General features: G+C 38.0%; 1 protein-coding gene and 1 non-coding gene across 5 annotated transcripts in view; one reads left to right on the top strand and one right to left on the bottom strand.

The window, feature by feature from the left end:
• The window catches only part of MAST2 (microtubule associated serine/threonine kinase 2), a 196,886-nt gene that overhangs the window by 92,407 nt on the left and 81,122 nt on the right, over positions 1–23,357 (top strand). Inside the window, exons 1-2 of one of the 4 annotated variants that reach the window (XM_029950008.1) lie at positions 6,326–6,515; positions 9,227–9,421. The exons of 2 other annotated variants lie outside the window; for them this stretch is intronic. In XM_029950008.1, coding sequence (XP_029805868.1) covers positions 6,466–6,515; positions 9,227–9,421 — 245 coding nt within the window. In that variant the 5' untranslated portion in view covers positions 6,326–6,465. Of the gene's footprint in view, positions 1–6,325; positions 6,516–9,226; positions 9,422–23,357 lie in introns of those variants that run through there. One more of the 4 variants, XM_029950009.1, reaches the window with a different exon arrangement.
• Positions 2,143–2,250, bottom strand: LOC115300509. The gene has a single exon (XR_003912681.1). It is a non-coding gene; the product is annotated as a U6 spliceosomal RNA (small nuclear RNA).

Raw genomic sequence — 23,357 nt, 5'->3', positions numbered from 1 at the left:
GGGGCTTGAACTCACGACCTCAAGATCTAGAGTCACACGCTCTACTGACTGAGCCAGTTGTGTGCCCCTATCTTACTAGGATTTTTACTAATTTTATTAATATTATTAAAGAACCCCCTTTCATCTTTGTTAATTCCCATTCCTTCCTTCCCTTTTTCCCTTCCTTCCTTTCTTTTCTTCCCTTCTTTTTTTTTGTCATTGATTTCTTTTTAGAAGCATGTTTTGAACCATTGAGGCTGCCTCAAGAACTCATGACAGGGCTCTTCTGTCCCTATTTTTTTTAATTGAGTTATAGTTGATAGTGTTTCAGTCATTGATTTCTGCTTTTACTTTTATGTTTTCTTGTATTTTTTTAAATTTTAATTTGGGTTTTTTTTTCGGTTTTCTTTTGAGGGAAGAATTCTTTTTTTTTTTTCTTTTATACTTTATTGTCAAGTTGGTTTCCATATAACACTTTTTTTCCAGTTTTTAATGTAAAGGCATAAATTAGTGATTTTAGGTCTTCCTTTTTTAATGTAAGCATTTAAAACTATAATTTCCTTCTAAGCACTCCTTTAGCTGCAGACTATAAAGTTTGATACGTTGTGTATTCATTTTAAAAATATTGTCTGGTTTCCTTTGTCATTTCACCTTTGATCAATAGCTTATTTAGAAATGTGGTTTAATTTCCAGATGTTGGGGAATTGTGTAAAAATTGTAATTGATTTTGAGTTCTGTTGTGTTTAGATAACATACTTTATAGTATTTCAGTCTTTTGAAATTTCTTGAGACTTCTTTCATGGCCTAGCCTGTGGTCTTTCTTAGATGTATATGTTCAGTGTGTGTTTGATTGGCTACCTTGCATTCTAACCTGTGCCTTCTCAGCCTACTGGAACTACTGTGTTTTATGTGAACTATAGCTGTCTATGCCTCTGCAAGAAAATCATTCGCAAGCAGAGGGCTGGGACAACTGGAATGTTTACCTTTTTTTTTTTTTTTTAATGTTTTTTTAAATTTATTTTTGAGAGACAGAGAGAGAGCACGAGCAGGGGAGGGTCAGAGAGAGAGGGAGACACAGAATCGGAAGCAGGCTCCAGGCTCTGAGCTAGCTGTCAGCACAGAGCCCGACGCGGGGCTCGTACCCACGAACCGTGGGATCATGACCTGAGCCGAAGCCGGACGCTTAACTGACGGAGCCACCCAGGCGCCCCTGGAATGTTTACCTTTTTTCTGGGTTTGCATTTTTGTGTTGCCTTTTCCCAGTGCCTGAAAACTGCTTCATATAGTTTGTCTAGTTTTACGGGGCTTTATAGCAGAATAGCTAGTTTGTTTCCATAACTCTCATAGTTGCAGGTGAAAGTTTGACAGTCTTAATGCCTAAAATTTAGAGTTTTTTCTTAGTTCTCCCATATGTGAGAACCTATATTTTGTTTCAAGTTCATGAAATTCTCATTTCTACTTTGTCATTTTCCTCAAGTAACTCAATACATTTAACAAAGTTGTTTAACATGACTTTTGTCTCTTATAATCTATAGCACTGAGTTATAGATATATTTTTTTAAATTTAGATATGATTTTTTCTTACTTTTTTTTAATCAGTAAAATAATTTTAATCTTTATTCTTGCTAGTGACCATTTGTTTCATCATTTTCAACCAGCTTAAATGTTTAGCCGTTTTAGCATCAAATTTCAAAGTAATTTACATTAAACCTATACATTTTTCTTTGTTTTCTGTGATCATTTCACTGTTAAACCACAGGAGGAAAAAAAAACTTTATATTTGGCTAAATACTTGATAATATTAGGAACAAATATACACACATCTATATTGGCATTTACTTCTGTTCTTTGAATATGATGGCTTATTTCCTGTTTATTCAGTCTTTTCTATAGTGCTAATAATTATATGCATGCCTTCTGTGTACAGTGAAGTCTGTTCACTTTCATTAGTTTTGCTTTTTAATTTAAGCAGACCAACTTATTTGTAGATTTTCTGTTTCTTAAGTTCTACTTTCCTGCTTTTCTATCCTCTGTCATGATTATATCTTGTACTCATTATTATAATGATCTATAGGATTTAAAAAGAAAATGTAATTGTATTCAGAGAGTACCAAATTTGAATATATATATTGTTTCAGTTTTCAAAAATATATTGCAAACTATAAAAATATGGGATGCTTCATAAACTTGTGTGTCATTCTTGCTCAGGGGCCATGCTGATTCTTCTCTGTATCATTCCAGTTTTAGTCTGTGTGCTGCCAAAATGAGCACAAGTTTGAATTTTTTTAAATAAAAATATTAAGTAAAAAGCTGAAATTTGTTATGCTTTTAAGATTATTCTTGTTTTTAAATATTTAAAATTATTTAAGCTAAATTAAAAAATATTGTGATTTCCGGATACATATGAGTGTGTATTTTTTTTAAATTTTTTTTTTTTTGAGAGAGAGAGAGAGAGAGGCAGAGAGAGAAGGAGACAAGAGAATCCTAAGCAAACTACGTGCTGTCAGTGCAGAGCCTGATATGGGCCTTGAACTCATGAATTGTGAGATCATGACCTAGAGTTGGACTTGGACACTCAACTGATGAGCCACCCAGGCACACCTAAGTATATGTTTTTATAAACAACACTTCAATTTTAGCATTAACTATACAATTATCAGCATAAAAAATTAGCCTATGGCCTTATACATGTTATGTCTAGACCTGCACATAAATAAATTTACTGGTAATATGAATTCTTTAATTCTGCAAAATGTTCTTCAGCTGCCATGTGCTGTATTATAAGTTCTGAGGTAAAAGATGAGTATCTTTAGAACCATGAATCTGAACAGAAGGAAATTACGTATGGTTGTTGGGCTGTACTTGGAACCATACTTGGATTAGCCAAGAAATCTACTTTATTTATGTTATCTATGAGGAGGAAGGGTTTGATGGGTTCATTAATTTGTCTTTTGCTTACTTCTGAGGCCCTTTTGGTGTTCAGATACTTTATAATCCCAGCAGAATTCTCTCTGAAGTTTGCAGTTTCACAGTCCGTAACAGCAATGTGACATGGTTGTCTTCTTAAAAAGTACATAGGAAGAAAAAAAAAATACATAGGAAGAAACATGTGGGCAAGTGTTTTCCTGGGGTATGAACAGTATAAGTCATGAGAATGGACTTTGAGGGTTCTATTTGTCAGTACCGAGTTCCAGATCACAAGTGTGATAGAGGCAACCCATTTCTTTAATGAATTTATTTTTTTGTGTTTGTTATTTTGCAGAACTGCTAAAGTGAGAAGCCTAGGCAGAGACCCTTCTTGCCTGGCCTAAGGGTGATAATGCAGTCGATAAATAGTTGTGTGAACAAATAAAGAAAAAGTAGATTTTTAATTTTCCATACCTCAAATTGTTGAGTGCTATCCAATCCCAGGGAAGTGTTAAGCCCTCTTAGTGCCGATGCAGCCACAGGAATATTGACACAAATATATTACAATGCCAGTAAGTTTAAAGAAAGTGCTTTGTGTGGGGATGTTAAACTCTGGGAGTGAGTGATATCTTCTTTGGGTCAGATGGACATAAAATATGACTCTTATTCTCTAAAAAATATTTTCTAACCTTTAGCATTATTTAAGGATCTTCATGCTCTGTCTCCTCTTCCAATTTATTATTGTACAAGCAGGCTAGAGAGATGTGTGTTTGCTGTTGTCAGAATCTTCTGCTGAAAGGTATTTATAGCACAGTGGTTCATAACATTGATTCTAGAGATTACTTCAGTTCACCAACTTGGCTGAAGACAGGAATACTCTGGCTAGCATACGTAATTCATATGTAGGGTAACTAGGTGCAAATATATTGAAGAAAGGGTGCTTTCCCCTTTACTACTGGCATGATTTTTACATCTTCGTGCCTCCTTTTTCTTTTTAATAATGAGAATAATAATAACATATATCGTAGGACTGTGATGAGGACTACCTGGGTATTATGTATAACATGCTTAGAATAGAATCTAGTATGTAGTAAGTACTGATAAATGTATAAATGTTGGTTGCTGTTAACGTCATCATTATTATATTACTCTTATTATTGTTCAGGAGCATGGGCTTGGGTATTAGAGAATGGACAATGTTGAGCAGAAACTTAAGGCTAGCCTTAACTTGGCTTGAGATGGGGATAGACCATGGCTGGTTTCTTAGTTGTGGGAATGTGGGCTTTTGTGACTGACCCTGATAATATCACAAAACTCTCCCAAAGTGGGACTCAGTACTTGTTGAGAGGTTGTGGATTTCTGAGTGTTTCCATTTTCATTAGGACTTACACAGAACAGGACTTACATAGAATCCCAAACAGGGGATTCTGAAATAAGAGCTGTGCGAGCTGAGTGATTGGACTAGTTTGGGAAGAGTGAGTGTCTATAGCTACTAGGTGGGGGCGAGTTTGCATGGGTAATTAGAACAGTGGCTTTCAAATTTTTTAGACTCTGTCCCCCCTCTTTTTTTCAAAAAAATTTAATGTTTATTTTTGAGAGAGAGAGAGAGATTGAAGGAGGGGAGGGACAGAGAGAAAGAGGGAGACACAGAATCTGAAGCAGGCTCCAGGCTCTGAGCTGTCAGCACAGAGTCTGAGGTGGGTCTCAAACTCACGAACTATGAGATCATGACCTGAGCCGAAGTTAGATGCTTAACCGACTGATCCCCCCCAGGCACCCTGACTCTGACCCTTAATAACAAATAGATTTTACATTGCAGCCCATCACATGAGTTTGCCCATAGATATCACAAACATACATTCTTCATAAAACAGCTCTTATTATGTGAAGCACTCTGATATTTTCTATTCTATTTCATTCTGTTTCCCTTTTAAGAAAATGTTGGGGACGCCTGGGTGGCTAAGTCGGTTAAATGTCTGACTTCGGCTCAGGTCATGATCTCCCGGTTCATGGGTTCGAGCCTCGCGTCAGGCTCTTTGCTGACCGCTAACTCAGAGCCTGGAGCCTGCTTCAGATCCTGTGACTCCTTCTCTCTCTGACCCTCCCCTGCTCACGCTGTCTCTCTCTTTTTCTCAAAAATAAATAAAAACATTAAAAAAAATGTTGGTCCTGACTCCCTGAATTGATTTTTATGAGTTAATAAAGAGTCGTGACCTGCAGCTGAAAAAGTATTGATGAGAGTATGAATAATCCTTTGAATGCTATCCTAGAAAACCAGTTTGACATACTTTGTCATCTAGATATATGAATTGGCAGATGCTTGGTGCAGAGGACCAAGACTTTTGCTTACTCTGGCTCTCTTAGCTGTTGTTGTTTAGCTCTACTTGATCACTTGGCTTTATTTGAGCACTTGGGTTTCTTCAGGCCAGGCTGTTTTTGTCAGATGGTTTTGTGTGTGTTTGAGCTTATCTTTTCTACACTGGGAACTAGCTCTTGGAGGACAAGACCTATAGTAATAGCTAATACTTCTATAGTACTTTCTCTGTGCTAGGCACTTATCTGTTTTACATATATTAATCTTTACCACCTTCTATATAGTAGATACCTTAATTATTTGCATTCTGCAGATGGAGAAAACAAAGCATACAAAGTTAAGTAGCTTACACGTCTTTAGAGTTCCTCTTAGCTTACCTTAATGTTGTGTAACATCTGCCATGCAAATGATTTTATTAATAGTTACCGGCTGAAATTAAACCAATACTTTCTGGGCTTATTTTCTTTGCTTTCCTATGGCCTTTCTTACCACAAGGTTATTCAAGTGATTAGAGAGTAATAGAAATTGAATTAAAAATGATGCTGAACTTTGTTTATGGAGGGAGTAGAGTTTATTTAAATTGGTCAAATTCAGAATTTGAATAATGGTTATGCTTTGAGCCCTAACATTAACACTGTCATCCTTCACCTGAGCTGAGCTAGGGAATGAATAAATAATGTTGCAGAAATGCCCATGTATTCATAACTCCTTAATTTACCAATTTGGGATCTTAATATGCTTTCTTCCAATCCCCTGCCCACTATAGAACAACTCTTCTGTAGTGGCCCAGACCTCCAGGGTTAATGGTATTTCTGTCACAGTGTGAGTTTTCAAGTTGGTATTTACAGTTTTTGCCAGAGTCTTCACTGCTACCAGACCTCGGGGTTGGAGGTTGCAACTGACTCGTGGGGGAGGGAGTTTGGTGCTTGTCACTGAGGAGGAACAAGGTGCTCTCTGACGCTCTGATTTGTTACAGGCTGAGTGTGAATGATGTCAGGCAGATCAGAGGACAGCTGATTCATTTGGGATCTGGGACTCCTCACTGTGCCTCATTGCTGCCTCCTGGGCTCTCAAGTCTTTTGCAGTGGGGGCGGGGAGGGATTTTGAATATTATGTTTTAGAAGAACAGTGCTTTAATTTTTCTCTTAAGTTTGGGAAACCTTTGTAAGTTTCCTTTGGCTTATAGACTGCATACCCCTTGTGTGAGAGAACTTCCTGCCAAGACTCCTGAGTGTGAGAGGGCAAAAGCTTGAGTAGCCAGGAAAATGATGAAACGGAGGAGAGAGAGACTGGGAGCACCATGTCTGCGGATTCAGTAAGGAGGCGGGGGGGTCTCTGAGTGGAAAGTGTCACATGTCAGGAAAAGAACTAATGCCAACTAACACACTTTCATTTGCTTGGATAAAAACTCTGCTTTGGAGATGCCAAGAGGACTGGGCTGGCTTTCTAAATTCAAGGTCAAAACACTGGTCTCTGGCAGGGGCCTATGGAGCTTCTAATTCTGAAAATTGAGTTAGATATCATTTTAGGGGTACTAAGGTACCTGGGGAACTGGGTTAATGATGAAGATCTTTATTTTTGCCTTGAAAGCAAATGTGTATTTAAACTTACTGTCAAAGCTGCCTATATAAGCCCCATGAATGTGAGAAACAAATGGAAATGAAAGTATCTTCTCCTTGGACTAGAGAGGGTATTGTATTTCTTCCCCTGGCCTGTCAGCTCAGGACTTCAGAACTGCCCTTGCAGATCCAAGCCTGAGTCCTTTCTGGTGTGACCTAATTTATTTCTGTGTTGGCCAATGTAGAAATAAAATAGAAAAATACTTAGGTAAGGATTTCAAAGCTAGGGAATGTAAGAAGGCTTCCATTTCAGGGTAGCTTTTCCAAGAGCTGCTCACGCTTATTTAATAAGGAAGTGCAGAGTGAATTGATCAGCAAATTAGGGAACCAGGGAATGAAGTGTCCTAGAATCCATTCCACTCATTGATCTGTCTTGAACTGCCTTTGTGTAACTCACAGGGTGGAGGCAGTGCACTTCAGATTTTCTTCCCCTGAATGTTAGTGTTTACCTGGAGTCAGCATGGTGTACTTAAATAGATATACTTCTTCAGTGGTCTTTCTTTGAATCATTGCCTTCTGTGTTAGTGGATGCTCATTGATTGAATTATGATTCAACCAGACCTTGGAAGACTGGACTTGTTGAAATATGTAATTAGAAGGATTGGCATATGTTTTAAAAATGGTTTATTCTCCTACTTAGACTAAAAGTTAAAGACCATGAAAAAGAAGCTTCATGAACTAAAGCATTATTTAAAGTAAAATTGTAAATTTTTTAAATTAAATTTGTAGGTTAAGAAAACATAAATGGCCATAATCACGCTCTCCAAATGTTGGTGCACTGCTGTTGGTAATCATTATATGTTTTAGCAACTTTGAATTTAACTTAGGAAAATTCCCCCTGAGAAGCTAGTAAGTATAAATTACCTTTCCTTTTTCAAACAATCCTCTTTAAACTCTAGCCTCAGTGCATAATCAGTTTGCAGAGTGCTAATTACTAGCCAGTAGAGAATGAGATTTGGTTTTCATAGATTTATAATCTTAGTTACATATTCATCAACATGGCTAACCCTCATTTTATGTGAGGCTTATGGAGATTTAAAACCCCATAAGCAATATTATTTAGGTTAATAAGAACTATCTTTTTAAAATAGTTTTAAAAATATTTTTATTTATTTTTGAGAGAGAAAGCAGGACAGAGGATCTGAAGTGGGCTCTATGCTGATAGCAGAGATCCTGATGCAGAGCTTGAACTCAGGAACCCACGAACTGTGAGATCATGACCTGAGCCAAAGTTGGACGCTTAACTGACTGAGTCACCCAGGCGCCCCAATAAGAACTACCTTATTTTATGTTCTAATAAGCTCTAGCTTATATATACTAGGGAGCTGATTTTTGAAATAGTTCCTTAGAAAAGTGAAAATTCTTTTTGAAAGTAAGGAATTAATCCAAAATTAATATTTTCACTTCTTGTATTTTTTATTAATATGTTGAATTTGTGGAAATTTGGGCACACCTGTAATTTTAAATAGTTTTCTGCTTTCCACTTCTCTATCCTTTTGTATCTTCTTTTTGTGTACTCATCTGAAAAATATGCTGAAGTCAGCTAAACGGATGATTAGTGGTAAATATTTTCTTTGAATATATGTAGATTGTCACCATATTCAAACAGTCAGTGATAACAGTATAGGAAAGTAACATTTTTAAACAGATGCTTGTGTGATACCTAAGTTTTTAAAAAAACGTTGAAATATTGTGGCTAAATATAGTGTTTGTGTGGAAAGCCATGCTCCTACTATAGCAAATTAAATGCTGTGCATCTGTCAATTATTTTTCATCATCTGTGACATATCAATGATCAACAAAGTAGAAATCCATATTTGCCATCTGTTTTCAGTCTAATGATGTTATTACTTAATAGTCTTCATTAGGACCTAACACATCAAGATGGGTAGATTGTTTTTAGGGGAAAAAAGTCACCTAAAACACTAAAATTTAATATGAGCAAAATTTATTATACAGAATGAAATGATGTTATTTAATGTACTCACTAGGCAAGATTTAGCTAAATAAGTTGGTGTTATGATAAGTTGGTCATAAATCTAATTTATGAACTATTAGTGTTTTACTTTTATGGACATACACATTTCTCTAGGAAGTTTTACTCCTTGAGCACAAAATACTGTTTCTTGTTAACTGATAATTTGTAGTCAATTTGTAATATATTTCCAGAAGCCAGTTCTAAATACTTTGAATATCCAAAGCTAAAATTTTTGGTTTTAATTCTGTGGATTAAGTTTTAGCCTTGATGGTCATTCTTTGCCAACATTGCACTGAGGTATGATATTTGAGAATGATTTTTGACCACTAGTTTTGAGCCCTGTGCCTAAACTAACCCACTTTGAATATGTTTCTTTTGGTTGAGAAGTTACCACTGACCCTGCTTTTCTCTACTCTGGTACGTTGTCAGAATCTCTACTCTTTGCCGAGGATCTGAAGTAAACCAGCACATGTTTTCACCCATCTCAGCTCCAGCTCTTTACTTCACTAAAATCCCATTTAGTGCTGATTGTGCTCTGGCTACTTCTCCTCTTGCCTTTTTCCTGAACCCACAAGCTCACAGCAGTCCTGGCAGTCCCTGTTCCAGCCGCCCACTGCAGTGGAGGTAAGAACACCTGCTGTGACCTGAGTGTGGCTTTAGTGATTGCTTTTCGCCTAGTAGGTAAAAACCCAAACCATTCTCTTTGATGATGGAAAGAAACAAAATAAAAATCACAGAAAAGAATAAGAGGAATTTCAGAGATTGTTGCTGAATTCAAAATTCAAGAGAAAGTAATATAACATATCAGTAGTTAGATAGTTAAGTGCCCATTGTGACTGTCGAACAGCCTTGTGACCATAGGAGAAGCATAGCACGGCAGAATGCTGGAGCTCTCTAAAGGTTAGCTAGTCCAAATGCCACATCATATACAACAGGAAAATTTGATTCTAAAATAGGTTAAGTGATTTGTTCAGATTGCTGAAAATAACCTTCTTCTCAGTTCTTTCTGACTTTTCATATAATCAGCATTTGAGTAATGCTCTGTGCTGGACAGTGTTTTAGGCATGAAGAACAAAAGAGTGAACACAAAGAGGTAAAGTACTTGCCCTCAGAGGAGCTTAGATTCTAGTGGAGGGAGACAAATTAGTGAGTGAATATATAACAAATGAACACATGTGATATGGAGAAAATAGGATGAGGAGAATAGGGACTGTGAGGCCCACAGGTTGACATTTTATATAAGATGGTCAGGGAGGGTCCTCACTCCTATAAGTTGACATTTGAGCAAAGACCTGAAGGACAGTCACAGAGCCAGAACAGAGATACCTGAAGGAAGAGTGTTTCAGACAGAGGCAACAGTAAGTGCCAGGGACCTGATCTAAGAGCTTGCTTCATGTGTTCTTTGTTCCACAGAATCTAGTGAAGCTCATGTAGAATGAGTTAAAAGGTACAAAGTGGGAAATGAAGTCTGAGACATGGAAGCCAGATGGAAGAGACTTTCAAATCCATTACTAGGAGTTTTGTTTATATGCTGAGTGGCATAAAAAGCTGTTGGAGGGTTTGAAGCAGGAGAATATTATGATCTGACTTAAATCCAAAGGATCCCTGTGGCTACAGTTAGAATGCTACCTGGGGTGCGAGGGTAGCTCAGTCGGTGAAGTGCCGGACTCTTGATTTCGGCTCAGGGCATGATCTCACAGTTCGTGAGTTCAAACCCTACACCAGGCTCTGCGCTGACAGTGCAGAGCCTGCTTGGGATTCTCTCTCTCCCCCTCTCTCTGCTCCATCCCTACTCACGCTCTGTGTCTTTTTCTCTCAAAATAAATAAAAAAATAAAAGAAGGCTATGGTATATTCTAGGTAAGACACAATGGTTGTTTGAACCCATGGTGGTACAAGTGGTAAGAAGTGGTCAGATTTGAGGATATATTTTGGAGGTAGAATCGATAGGATTTGTTGATGGATTAGATGCAGAGTTTGAGAAAAAGATGAGTGAAGGATGATTGAAAATTTGAGGTTGAACAGCTAGGAAATAGGAAGAACCATGAACTGAGACTGGGAAACTGTAAGTATAGCTAATTAGACATTCAATTAAAGACAGGTGGGGGCCCCTTGGTGGCTCAGTCAGTTGGGCGGCCGTCTTCGGCTCAGGTCATGATTTCACGGTTTGTGGGTTTGAGCCCCACGTCGGGCTCTGTGCTGACAGCTAGCTCGGAGCCTGGAGCCTGCTTCAGATTCTGTATCTCCCTCTCTCTCTGACCTTCCCCTGCTCTCACTGTCTCTGTCTCTCAAAAATAAATGAAAACCATTAAAAAAAAAAAAAAAGAAAGGTCAAGTCTGGGCTGAAGATATATAAGGAATTGTCAAGTGTCTAAATGAAACAAATGATTAGGTTTATGAGATTGTCCAGTGAGTGTCTATTGATAAAGAAGGAAGAAATGTCAAAGGATTGAGCCTTGGGACCATCTAAATTTGAGAGATTGGGGAGATAAGGAGTTGGCAGAGGAGAGATGGAAAAGGAGTGGCTTTTTAGGAATGAGAAGAATCAAGAGAGAGGTATCTTGGAAACCAATCAAAAAATTTTCAAAAAGGAAAATATGTTTGATCAGGAATGTTAAGAAAAAAAGTAAACCTGGAAAACTAGAGGTTTTCCCCCACTTGTGCTGGTGGGAACATGATCTATTCCTGGCCCTCTGTGAGCTCTGGGGAGTGTATTGCCTACTTATTTTCTTGGATAATTTTCTTACCCACATCACTCAGCTGAAAACTCCAGAGGAACCTTCTTGCTGAGCTTTCTCTGTATAGCTTCTCTCCTTTCTAACACTCTGCCTTCCAAATCTAGCCATCTTAACCTCCCAGCTTCTCACTGCTGACTCTTCAGCTCAGGTAGACTGCTAGGCAATTTGCGTACTCCTTGTGTTGCTTCCTAGAAATGTTCTCCAGGTAGTAAGCTGGGGCAATCTTAGGACTTAGTTTGTTGGTCACCCTTCTGTACAATGTGTAAAAACTGTTGTTTCTTATATATGGTCTGTTTGGGATTTTTTGTTTTTAGTTTTTAAGGCACAAGGGTGAATTTGGTCTCTGTTTCCCCATCATGGCAGGAAGCAGAAATCCAATCTTCCTAATATTTTGAACTCATGCTCTTATAATCAGAAGTGAAGATTGCTTCTTGAGATTATTGGTAGACTGATATACATGTTAGGTAAACCTAGTAGAAGCTCGACAGACTCTCTAAGTGTTTTGTTTTGCATAGTCAAGAAAGGTTGAGAAATGAAATCACAGAAGAATAAAAATAGGTAAAATTTGCCAAGCATGTATTTATTGTGTGTTAAAAGCGTTTTACTAATCCTCAGAATACTGTGATGAGATGGTAATACAAATATATTTTATTGAGGAAGTGGATAATCCAAGTAAATCTATTTTAGAGATGAAGGCACTGTGATACAGAGAGGTTAAGAAAGATATGAATATACAGTAGAAACTGGCATTCAACCCCATAGAGTCTTATTCCAATATCTCTGGTGTTAAACCTTCTTCTGTAATGTTTCTTATAAAAATGTGCTATTGTGTATTTAGTTAATAAACTAACAAACTCTGAGGACTTAATAGCTCCCAGGTACCATTCTAAGCATTTAAAAATTTGAGGTCATTTAATCCTCACACCAATTCTTTGAGGCAGGGATTATTATTGAGCTCATTTTGCAGATGAGAAGGCAAAGGCACAGAGAGGCTAAATAAATTTTTCAAGATAAAATGGCTGGCTGTGGCAGAATTGGGAGTAAAACCTAGGCAATCTGGCTTCAGAGATCATATTCCTACCAGCTATATTGTTCTGTTTCTCTGTCTAAGATATTTCATTTGTGTGATATGGTATATTCTGAGCCTAAATTATTTTGCTGCCCCAGGTTTTCTCTTCCCAAAGTGACATTCCTAACATTCTTTACTAAATCTTCCCATACTGGGCGTAGGAATTGGTATTTCATTTCATAGTCCACTGTCATTTCCAGGCCCTTGTCTTTATTATCATCTTTCCCCTTTTAGGCTTATTTTACTCACTTTTATCTTTTACCCCTTGCTCCTTGCTGTCATCCACTAACTTAGTTTTGTTCTCTCTGTTCACATTCTGAGTCTAGAACAGAAGCAGTGGTTAGTGAACACAGTGATGCACATAAATTCTACAAATCCTTATCATGTAGATTGGTTTATTGAACATCACTGTTATTAAGCAACTGAGCAATACAAATTGAAAGAAGAGAAAAATGATTCTAGTAAACAATGTGAGGAACTAAAAATTGAGAGCTACTGGCAGTGAATTTTACCTCTAAAAATAGATGACCCAAGGGGTGCCTGGCTGGCTCAGTCAGTAGAGTGTGACTCTTGATCTCAGGGTTGTGGGTTCAAGCCCCGTGTTGAATTTAGAGATTATTGAACAGTAAAATCTCTTAAAAAATAATAAAATAAAAATGGATGACACAAGAGAGGGAACTAAGATTTATACACTGACATCTTCCAGTGGCCATATTGAGTTCTCTTTTATTCTTGTGGACTAACTACTGTTATGGGCTGAATTGTGTCTCTCTAAAATCCATATGTTGAATTTAAAGTCCTCAGTATCTGTAATGTGAATGTATTTGGAGATAGGGTCTTTACAGGTTAAATGAGGTTTTTGGGGTGGGTTCTGATACAAGTGGTGTCCTGTGAAGAGGGATTTAAGACTCAGACATAGAGAAGACAGACATTTATAAGCCAGAGAGTGAGGCCATAGAAGAAACCCACCCTACTGACACCTTCCAGTCTCCAGAACTGTGAGGTAAGAAATGTCTTTTGTTGGAGCCACCTAGTTTATGGTCTTAGTTATGGTAGCGCTAGCAAACTAATGTAGCCCTTGAGGCTTTTGGCTGCATTGGCCCGAAGGGCTAGAAAATAGTATCCTTTTGCGTGGTTGTCAGAATGGGCCCTGTTCAGAATCTTAACCTTCCTTATTGACTGCATCTTAATGATGTGCTTAGGATCTTACAAATTATTGCCCATAATAATTTGAATAACAATTAAGACACAGTTTTAAAATGATGCCTACTCTAACTGTATACTACATTTCTGTTTGTTCCTTGATGGGAAAGGATGGATGGGTCTGTTTTAGGCAAGCCTGATGGTGGCTCTTAAATGTCTTAGATGAGTCTGATCGATCTTAAGAGGCATAATAAATATGATCATGATTTGGGTTGAATTATTAACCATTAACTTTAAAGTTTATTTATTTTGAGAGAGAGAAAGAGAGCAGGGGAGGGGCAGAGAGGGAGGAGAGGGAGAATCCCAAACAGGCTCTCCTTTGTCAATGTGGAGCCCATTGCAGGGCTTGATCTCACGAACTGTGAGATTATGACCTGAACTGAAATCAAGAGTCAGATGCTTAACTGACTGAGCCACCCAGGTGCCCCTAACCTATAACTTTTAGTTAATTTGTGCATCTTCCAAGAATATGATTCCAGCCTATTGATTGGCATTCAGACATAGGCATTGCATTGTTGACATAACCTGATTTGAAAGGATCCTAGATATGGTCTGTAATCTAACTGAAGTACCTGAAGATAGAAAAGGCATTTGTGTCTTTGGCTATTCCCTGGCCCAGCTAGGCCTCCTGGGGATAAAAGTTTGGTGTTGGCAACTTCTTGGAATAGAGAATGTTTATATTTTGATTTAATTTTAAATTGCCATAGACTTTGTCAGCCTGATAGGTGGGAGGGTTTGCAGCAAGAACTCCCTATTAGAGTTTATATTGGAAGGGTTCTAGCTCTAGCCCACTCCCTACTGTATAGGAATTTTTTTTTTTTTATGTAGTGTCTAGTAAAAAGCTATTCAGCCTTTGCTTAAACATCTTCAGCAAACAAGCTCACTTCTGAAGTTTGCAGCTGGCACTAATTCAGCCCTCTGGCCCCTCCTGTGTCACATGTGTGGGAGGCTTTTTGTAGACTTTTACGGCAAAGGACAGGTGTTCTTTTGGGCCTTCTCCAAGATTAGGCAGCCTCTGAAACCCCTTTTTGGTAGTGTCAAGACTGTTTCCTGCCAAAGAGAAAGCACTATTTTCATTTTACCAACACCTGCTTTTCTTGTCTGTCTTTTTTTAAACAACTGCTTTTCAAAGTGACTCTGAAAGAGGAACATCTCCAGAACTTGTTCTTATCCTCACCCTGTTATAGTCACATTACTTCACTTCTTTCTGCCTCAGTTTTCTACATCATTAAAATGGGGATAAAAATAGCCCTCCAGGGGTTGCTGTAAGGATTAGATGAGTCAATACATGTAAAATTGTTCAGAATATTACCTAGGCTGCTACAACAATTACTTTGTTGCTGTCTTTGTTGGAAAACTCACATGTTGCCGATCCCCAAATGTCATTTAGCTTCTGTTCGTTTTCTCTTATTATTTCCCCTTGGATAGCTCTAGGTATCATTTATTATTGTGTCCTGCCCCGGGAAGCTTTGTTACTGGCAGCTGGGTGCACTTCTGCCCTCGTTTACAGTTTCACTAATTGCTACTAAAAATTGGCCAGTTGGGGTGCAGCAGGATGTGGACTAAAATGAGAAAAACTCTTTTTGGACGATTTTTGACAGGAAAATTCATCAAACTAGGATTAAAGTATTTCATTTTCCCTCTCCTCATAAGTAAGGGAAAGAACTGCTTGAGAGTGTTGTCAGGAGATAGGATTCTCCTATTAATGAAGGGAAAGTACTTATGTTTGTTTTTGTTCTTTATCTTTTTAATGTTTATTTTGAGAGAGAAAGCCGAGCATATACAGATGTGCACATGCAAGTGGAGAGGGGCAGAGAGAGAGGGAGAGAGAGATTCCCAAGCAGGCTGCACATTCAGCATGGAGTCTGACATGAGCTTGATCCCACAACCGAGAGATCCTAACCTGAACTGATACCAAATATTGGACACTTAACCGATGGAGTCACAGCCTCTGTCCTTTTTTTTTTTTTTTTTAAATAGAAAGGTGAAGTAATGAAGAATACTAGCTGTGACTTAACCCCAGGAAACTCTGTATGGCAGAGAATTTTTCATAGATACTGGCTTCAGGTAACTCAATAAACATATAGGTGTATTTGGCAAGATGCCAAAGGCTTGTTCTTGGATTAAGAGCAAGAAGCTGAATGTTTCTAAAGGGTATTTCTGTTTCTGGAAGTAGGAAAATTTTCTTCACTAATAAACTATTTTTTAAATGTTATATTATAGAAACTCTCAAAAACATTACAAAATAGAGTAGTCTTATATCTTAAGTGTTTACTTATCAGCTCATGGTCAGTGTATTATCTCTTCTGTATCTCTGCCTATTCCCTACAACCTGATTATTTTAAAGCAAATCTCAGACTGTATCATTTTATCTGTAAATATTTGTTCTTATAGACTTTTCCTACATTCTGAATTTTGCTAACTGCATCCCTGAGAGGTTATTTAACATGATTCTAATGACCTCTATATTTCTCATAAACTGGTGGCTTGATCTGATTCTAGTTTGATTTTGGGCACTGTATAAGTAGTTGGTTTTCAGTGTACAATTGTCAGGAGGCAGATTATGTCAATTGTTCCCATGTTTTGATAGTTTGGGCCATTAATAATTAGACCCATTATTTTATTAGAAGTTTGTAAAAAAAAAAAAGTTGATATTCCTATTCCCTTTCCATGTATTAGCTGCAATACTTCTACAAAAGGAATTCCCCCCCTTGGAATCTATTGGTTAGCCTTACTCTAAAGTCAGTTTAGCTAGATTCTTTCCTGCACCTTCAAAAACCTGATGCCTCAATGTCACCAGTTTTTGGTCTTGTTTCCAACCTGGTAGCTACTCCTTTGTAGTGAAGATTGTATACCCACAGTAGTGCAACAGAAGATGTGTGTGTGTGTGTGTGTGTGTGTGTGTGTGTGTGAAGGCCCTTGGAGCTTGCTATTTAAGTAGCTGCTGATTGCTGAACTGAGGGGAATCTTGGCTTCCTCTTTTGGCTCCTAGTAGTCATCCTGGGACACCATTTATGTAGACCCTTGTTACATAGGTTCTCTGAGAGGTGAGAACTGATCCAGATAGCAAGAACCCAACAGCCCAGGCAATCGCAAAGAAAAGTTTTTCTTTGGGTTCTTCAGGAGGGGGTCTTCAACAGCTTCTCTTTCATGCCCCTGGATGTTGCATGAGGAGAAACCAACGCCAGTCCTGATTGTCATAGGGGCTCGGGTCTGTCCCTTCTTTTATCTTGGTAGATAGGAGGTTTGGAGCTGGAGAGTCCTTCTGAGGAGCTAGTACACTAGGGGAAAAGTTAGCGACACAAATAATTTTCAATGATTTATCAGATAGAGTTATCTAGCATAAAAGAGTTAATTTTCATGGTGTGCCTTCAGGGTAAATTGCTAGAATTGTGGATGCTGAGTCAAAAAATAAATGCATATGTAGTTTTATGAGCTTATTGTCTAGTTTCCCAAAAATACCAGTTATATCATCATGTATTTCCACCAGTGGGTATAATATAATGTCTATAGTAGTCTCCTCATATATGTGAATGTGGTCTCTCTCTCAAAATATCTTGTACTCACCCTTCTTTGATGATGTGAGATAATAAATTACCTACATAATGAGATGAAGTGAGGTGAATGATACAGGCACTGTGACGCACCATTAGGTACTACTGACCTTCTGACATATGTCTTCCTGACTATGGGTAACTAAAATTGGCAAGACTGAGACTTCTGATAATTTGGCACTTCTGTTGTATGTCAATTATACTTCAATTAAAAGTAAAAAGAAATTAAAAATTAAAAAGCAAGGGGACTACTGTATTTGCTTACAGCCTTGCCAACTGAATATATTATCAAGCTTTTGAATTATTTCCAGTCTGATGGGTGAGAGATAGTATCTCAAAGTTGCTAACTAAAAAGTCATATTAAATTGTTCCTTAAGGATGAAGAATGCATTTCCCAACCTTATGTGGAAGGAATTAGTTTTCCAGTCCTTGGAAATTGAGGTGGATTCATCCATTATTTCCTTCAACTATATACTAGATCCTCTGAGTGGGAGAATAGGCCCAAATTGGCAGTAGGAAAGTTCCCAACATGTGTGAGAGAGAATGCTGTTTATCCAGTAAGCTTTCAGCTTCTGCCTTATTCAATTCTATTACAGCCAATCTGAGAACATTTCAGGTGATTGCTCTGGAGGTTAGCTATTTTTAAAAAATAATTTCAGACGCTTGAGCGTGGCCCAGTCACTTGAGCCTCCAACTCTTGATTTCGGTTCAGGTTATGCAGTGTTATGAAAAACTTTTGCTCTACCCTTTCAGTTCTTTGCCTGGGGACCTGTGAATTAAACTAACAAAGGAAAGATTAATAGAAGGAAAGGCATAAAATTTTTATCAATATTTATATACATAAGAATTCACGAAAAGAAATGTAACTCAAAGAACTGGTTAGACTCAGAAGCTTATGTATCCTTTTACAAAGGAAAGAGGGTTTGGGCGTTAAGGTATGATAAATTGTAGAGGATAATAGGAAATAAGTGGAGGAACTAATGGAACATAAGGTCTGTTTATGCAAACACATTGTAACTCTTCTCTCCCAGGTACAAAGGGACACATTCCTCAAAGGGAAATTTGCCTGGTTTCAGGCAAGTAATGAGAGGGCAGAGAATTCTTCCCATATCTGTTGATTCTCAATTGCCTTTGGCTTAAAATAATCCTTTTGCCAAAGTAGAATACTTTGGGGTGCAAATTCTGATTACCTCCAGCATCATTGGCTGGAATATTACTGTTCCTGAAAAAAAGATGGTGTGTTCTTGTTGCATCCTATCAGGTGGTATAGGCTTTCATTTTATCCCATTACTGTGAAAACAACCTTGATCACTTGATCCACTAAGTTTCTCTGCTGTAAGTTTATTTTCCCCCCTCTCTAATTAACAAGTATCTTGAGGGAAATTTCTTGAAATTATGCAATTTCCCCACTTCTTATCAAATTTTAACTAATTATTTTTAGCATCCATTGATGTTTCTTGGCTGAATCATTATGCTGGTTGCCAAATGGTTATTTTTCAAATTCCATCATTTTTTCTGCATTCATCAGTTGGCACACTGTACTGTAATGGAAAGCTTTTTCTTCTCCCTGTTCATTTTTTCTCTCATATCAGCCTGAATTCAATGTCCTCTTATCTAGTGGGTTGTAATCTGTTAATATATATTTTGATGTTCAAATTATACCATATTTAGTCAAGAGGATAGGCTGGTGGCTGCTGCTGCCTTTTTTTTTTTTTTTAAACCTCTCCCCACCATTCTTTGAGAGCTTCCTAATTTTCTGGCTCTGCAAAACATTCCTGGCTGGCTTATTTTGTACCTTCCCTTTCTAGCCCTTGTATTAACCATTTCTCCAAAGAACATGGTTCCTTTTAGTGGAGAATGGCATTTAAAAGCCAGGATATGGGTGATAGGTGTGGTTGCTGGTATCTGGGTTCACTGTTCCTAGAGAATATATATATGTAATATGCATGCATGAATGCCTTCCCCCAACTCTCCAACCACTTGGCCATCATCATCATCATCATCTAATGGCTTTTAGACTGAGTTATTCAGGAAGGAAGGAGGTCCACTAAATACATAAAATGCAGTCTTAGACGCCTGTATAATTAAAAAAACAATAAGGTTACTGAGATACAGTTTATATATTGTATATACTGGAATTCACCAATTCCAAGTTATCCAGGGGTTTTTGATGAGGTTCTGAGGATTGATGGGGGTGGGGTGGTTTGGAGTGGACGGTCAAGAAAGAATTCTTGAAGATGTCTTTGCTGCAAAAAGTGATTTTATTAAAGCACAGGGAGAAGACCAGTGGGCAGAAAGAGCTGCCCTGGACCCTGTGGAGAGACAGGTTATATATTTGGGATTTGGGGAAGGTAAAGTCAAGGGAAGTTTCCAACGAGATTTTCATATGCTAAAGAAGACTCCCAGGATATTGGAGGCCTAGCTGTTGTCAAGAACAAACTCCCATTATCCTAAAAAAAAAAAAAAAACCTCATCAGTTTTTGTCAAATTCATAAAATTGTGCAGCCATCAGCATAATCTAAATTTAGAATATTTTCATAACCTAAAGAGCTTCCTTGTGCCCATTATACCATTACACTGTTTCTTCTAGGCAACTGCTTACCTTAGGCAACCACTGATCTGATTTTGGCATTATAAATTTGCTGTTTCTGAACATTTCATATAAATGGAACCACATACTTTGTAGTTTGTTTCTGGTTTCTTCCTTTTAGCATCATTTTTTCTGGTTTATTTGTTGTAGCACAGATCAGTAGTTCATTCTTTTTTATTCCTGAATAATATTTCATTGTATGGATAGACCACATTTTGTTAATCCATTCACCAGTTGATGGACATTTGGATTGTTTCCAGTTTGGGACTATTAGGTGTAGATATTCCTGTGAACATTTGCATACATGTCATTGTGTGGACATATGTTTTCATTTCCCTTGGACAGAATCCTAGGAATGAAACTGTGTTGTATGGTAAATTTATACCTAACCTTTTAAGAACCTCCAAACTTTTTTCTGCAGTGGCTATATCATTTTATATTCCCACCAGCAATATTTGTGCGATTGTTTTTCTACATCCTTACCAACATTAGATATTCTTTCTTATTGATTACAGCCATTCTAGTGGGTATGTAGTGTGTCGGGCCGCCAAGTTTTCTGTCTGCCTCAGGCAAGGATTATCACTCCGTTGAGTGAGCCAGTAAACAAGATTTGCATCTGGAGGCTGGAGATTGCCATTTCCTGGTCAAAATAACTTTGGCGACTGTCTTGCTGAGCTAGACTTCAGTGGCCAAGGCACACAAAAGATCAAAACCGTATTCAGTGTTAGTTCTCCATCCCCCAAGATTGCTGAGGCAAAGTCAGGGCGCTTCTTTGATATGCATTCGACTCTGTAGCCTGCCTAGGTCAGCTTGCCTTGTTTCCCCCCCCCCCCTGAAGACTATATAAAGAACAGTTCTTTGAATAAACTCTCTTTCGCCTGATCGGAGAACCGTGAGTTCTGTCTTTACTCTTTGCGTCTCCCTCTCCTACCCCCTTTTTCTCTCCCTCCCTCAGGAGAAGGACCCGCGACGATTCTCTGCCCAGCAGCCCCGGCCATCCATCAGGTTACGACAGTAGTGGTAGCTTATTGTGGTTTTTGATTTGCATTTCCCTAATGATTAGTGATATGGAGCAGCTTTTCATGTGCTTTTTGGCCACGCATGTATCTTAGGAGAAATGTCTATTCAAGTCCTTGGCTCACTTAAAAAAATTTTTTTTAAACGTTTATTCATTTTTGAGGGGCAGAGAGAGAGGGAGATACAGAATATCAAGCAGGCTCCCGGCTCTGAGCTGTTAGTAAGGCTCAGGGGCTCAAACTCACTGACCATGAGATCATGACCTGAGCTAAAGTCAAGAGGTATATTCTTCCTAGTCTAAATGTTTGCATGAAGTTTATGTAGAAGAAGGACCAAGGCAGTGACCTGGACTGTTTGGAAGTGTCTGTGGTTCATAAGTAAGCTCATTATATTGCAGTTTTTTTTTTTTCTGTAGCTGTAAAATCTGTCCTTAGGCCTTTGTACTATGGTCCTAAATAGAGCTCAGGAAACAAATTCCTGTAACCATCCAATCACTATCTTTGAGTGGTTCTTTTGTACAGTCTTTCACTAATTCTCTTTCTGATTACTTTACCTCAGAGTTTACCTCATCATTGAGTTTTAATAATTTTTAAAATTGACATTATATTAGTTTAAGGAATATAACATAATGATTCAATATTTATATATAGTGAGTGATCACTACAATATGTCCAGTTAACACTCATCACCATACACAGTTACAGATTTTTTTTTCTTGTGTTGAGAATATCCAAGATCCCCTCTCTTAGCTCATTTTAAATATGCAATACAGAGTTATTAACTAGAGTCACCATACTGTACATTAAATTCCCATGACATTCATTTTATAACTGGAAATTTGTATCTCATTTTGGCCCCCACCTCCCACCCCGCCTCAGGCAACCACCAGTCTGTTCTCTAAGTCTATAAACTCAGTTTTTTGTTTTAGATTCTGTGTATAGATGAGATCATGTGGTGTTTATTTCTGTCTGACTTATTTCACTTGTACTGCCCTTGAGATTCCTCCCTGTTACTGCACTTGGCAAGATTTCATTCTTCTTTATGGCTGAATAATAATCCACTATCAAATGTATACGATATTTTCTTTATCCATTTATCCCTTCAGTGTCTATAATTTTAGTTTATATTTTTAAACATTTTTTTAAAGTTTATTTATTTTTGAGAGAGAAACAGAGTGTGAGCAGGGGAGGGCGCAGAGAGAGAGAGGGAGACACAGAATCAGAAGCAGGCTCTGGGCTCCAAGCTGCCAGTTCAGAGCCTGATGCGGGGCTCAAACTCACGAACTGTGAGGTCATGGCCTGAGCTGAAGTCACACTCTTTACTGACTGAGCCACCCAGGCACCCCTGTAATTTTAACTTGTAAGACATTTAAATTATTTTCCATATCCAACAATTCTTATTTCATTACTGGTAGTTTTGTATTAATTTTTTATTTTTAAAATGTTGCACTTATGTTTCTGATAAGCCAAAGTGTTCTGTATTTGCAAGTCTTTCCCTTGTTGGTTGGTCTCTCTCTCTCTCTCTCTCTCTCTCTCTCTCTCTTTCTTCCCTTCCTTTCCTTCCTTAGCATGCGCAAGGGGCACCTGGTTGGCTCAGTCAATTAAGTGACTCTTGATTTCAGCTTACGTCATGATCTCACAGTTCATGAGCTTGAACCCTATACTGTGTTCTGTGCTGACAGTGCAGAGCCTGCTTAGGATTCTTTTCCCCCCTTTCTCTCTCCCCTACCCCCTCCCTCTTTCTCACTCTTGCTTTTGCTCTTGCTCTCCCTCAAAATAAAGAGTCGGAAACTTAACTGACTGAGCCACCCAGGCCCTCAGATATCTGTTAGTTGAATTTTGACTTAAAGAAATTCATCTTCCCATTATTGGTTGTATTGCCTGACTTTCTTAGCATTGGATTTCAAGTGTTTTGGCTACTGTTGTGAATGGTTTTCTACATAGTTACTGCTAGCATATGCAAGGATTATAACTTTATATCTATCTTTCCATGCCATCCTCATTTTTGGGGTTTTTTTTTTTCCTCTCTCTCTTTTTTTTTTTACACTTTCATTGGCCAGAGCTTCTGGCATTGGGTTCAGGGTTAGCAATTAGAGTAGGTACCCTTGTTTTTTTCCTTGGCCTCAAAGGGAATATACCTAAAGTTTTTTCCTTGAGTATAATTTTTCCTTTAAATTTTGAGTAAAGATCCTTTTTTATCTTAATTTAATTTTATTTTTTAAATAGCTTATTGTCAAATTGGTTTCCATATAATACCCAGTGCTCTTCCCCACAAGTGCCCTGCTCCATTACTACCACCTCTTCTCCCCCTCCAACCCTCAGTTCGTTTTCAGTATTCAATAGTCTCTCAGGTTTTGCGTCCCTCTCTCTTCCCAACTCTCTTTCCCTCTT

The sequence above is a fragment of the Suricata suricatta genome, chromosome 8 (assembly GCF_006229205.1).
Source record: "Suricata suricatta isolate VVHF042 chromosome 8, meerkat_22Aug2017_6uvM2_HiC, whole genome shotgun sequence".
Taxonomy (NCBI): domain Eukaryota; kingdom Metazoa; phylum Chordata; class Mammalia; order Carnivora; family Herpestidae; genus Suricata; species Suricata suricatta.
This window is presented reverse-complemented; position numbering and strand designations above follow the sequence as displayed.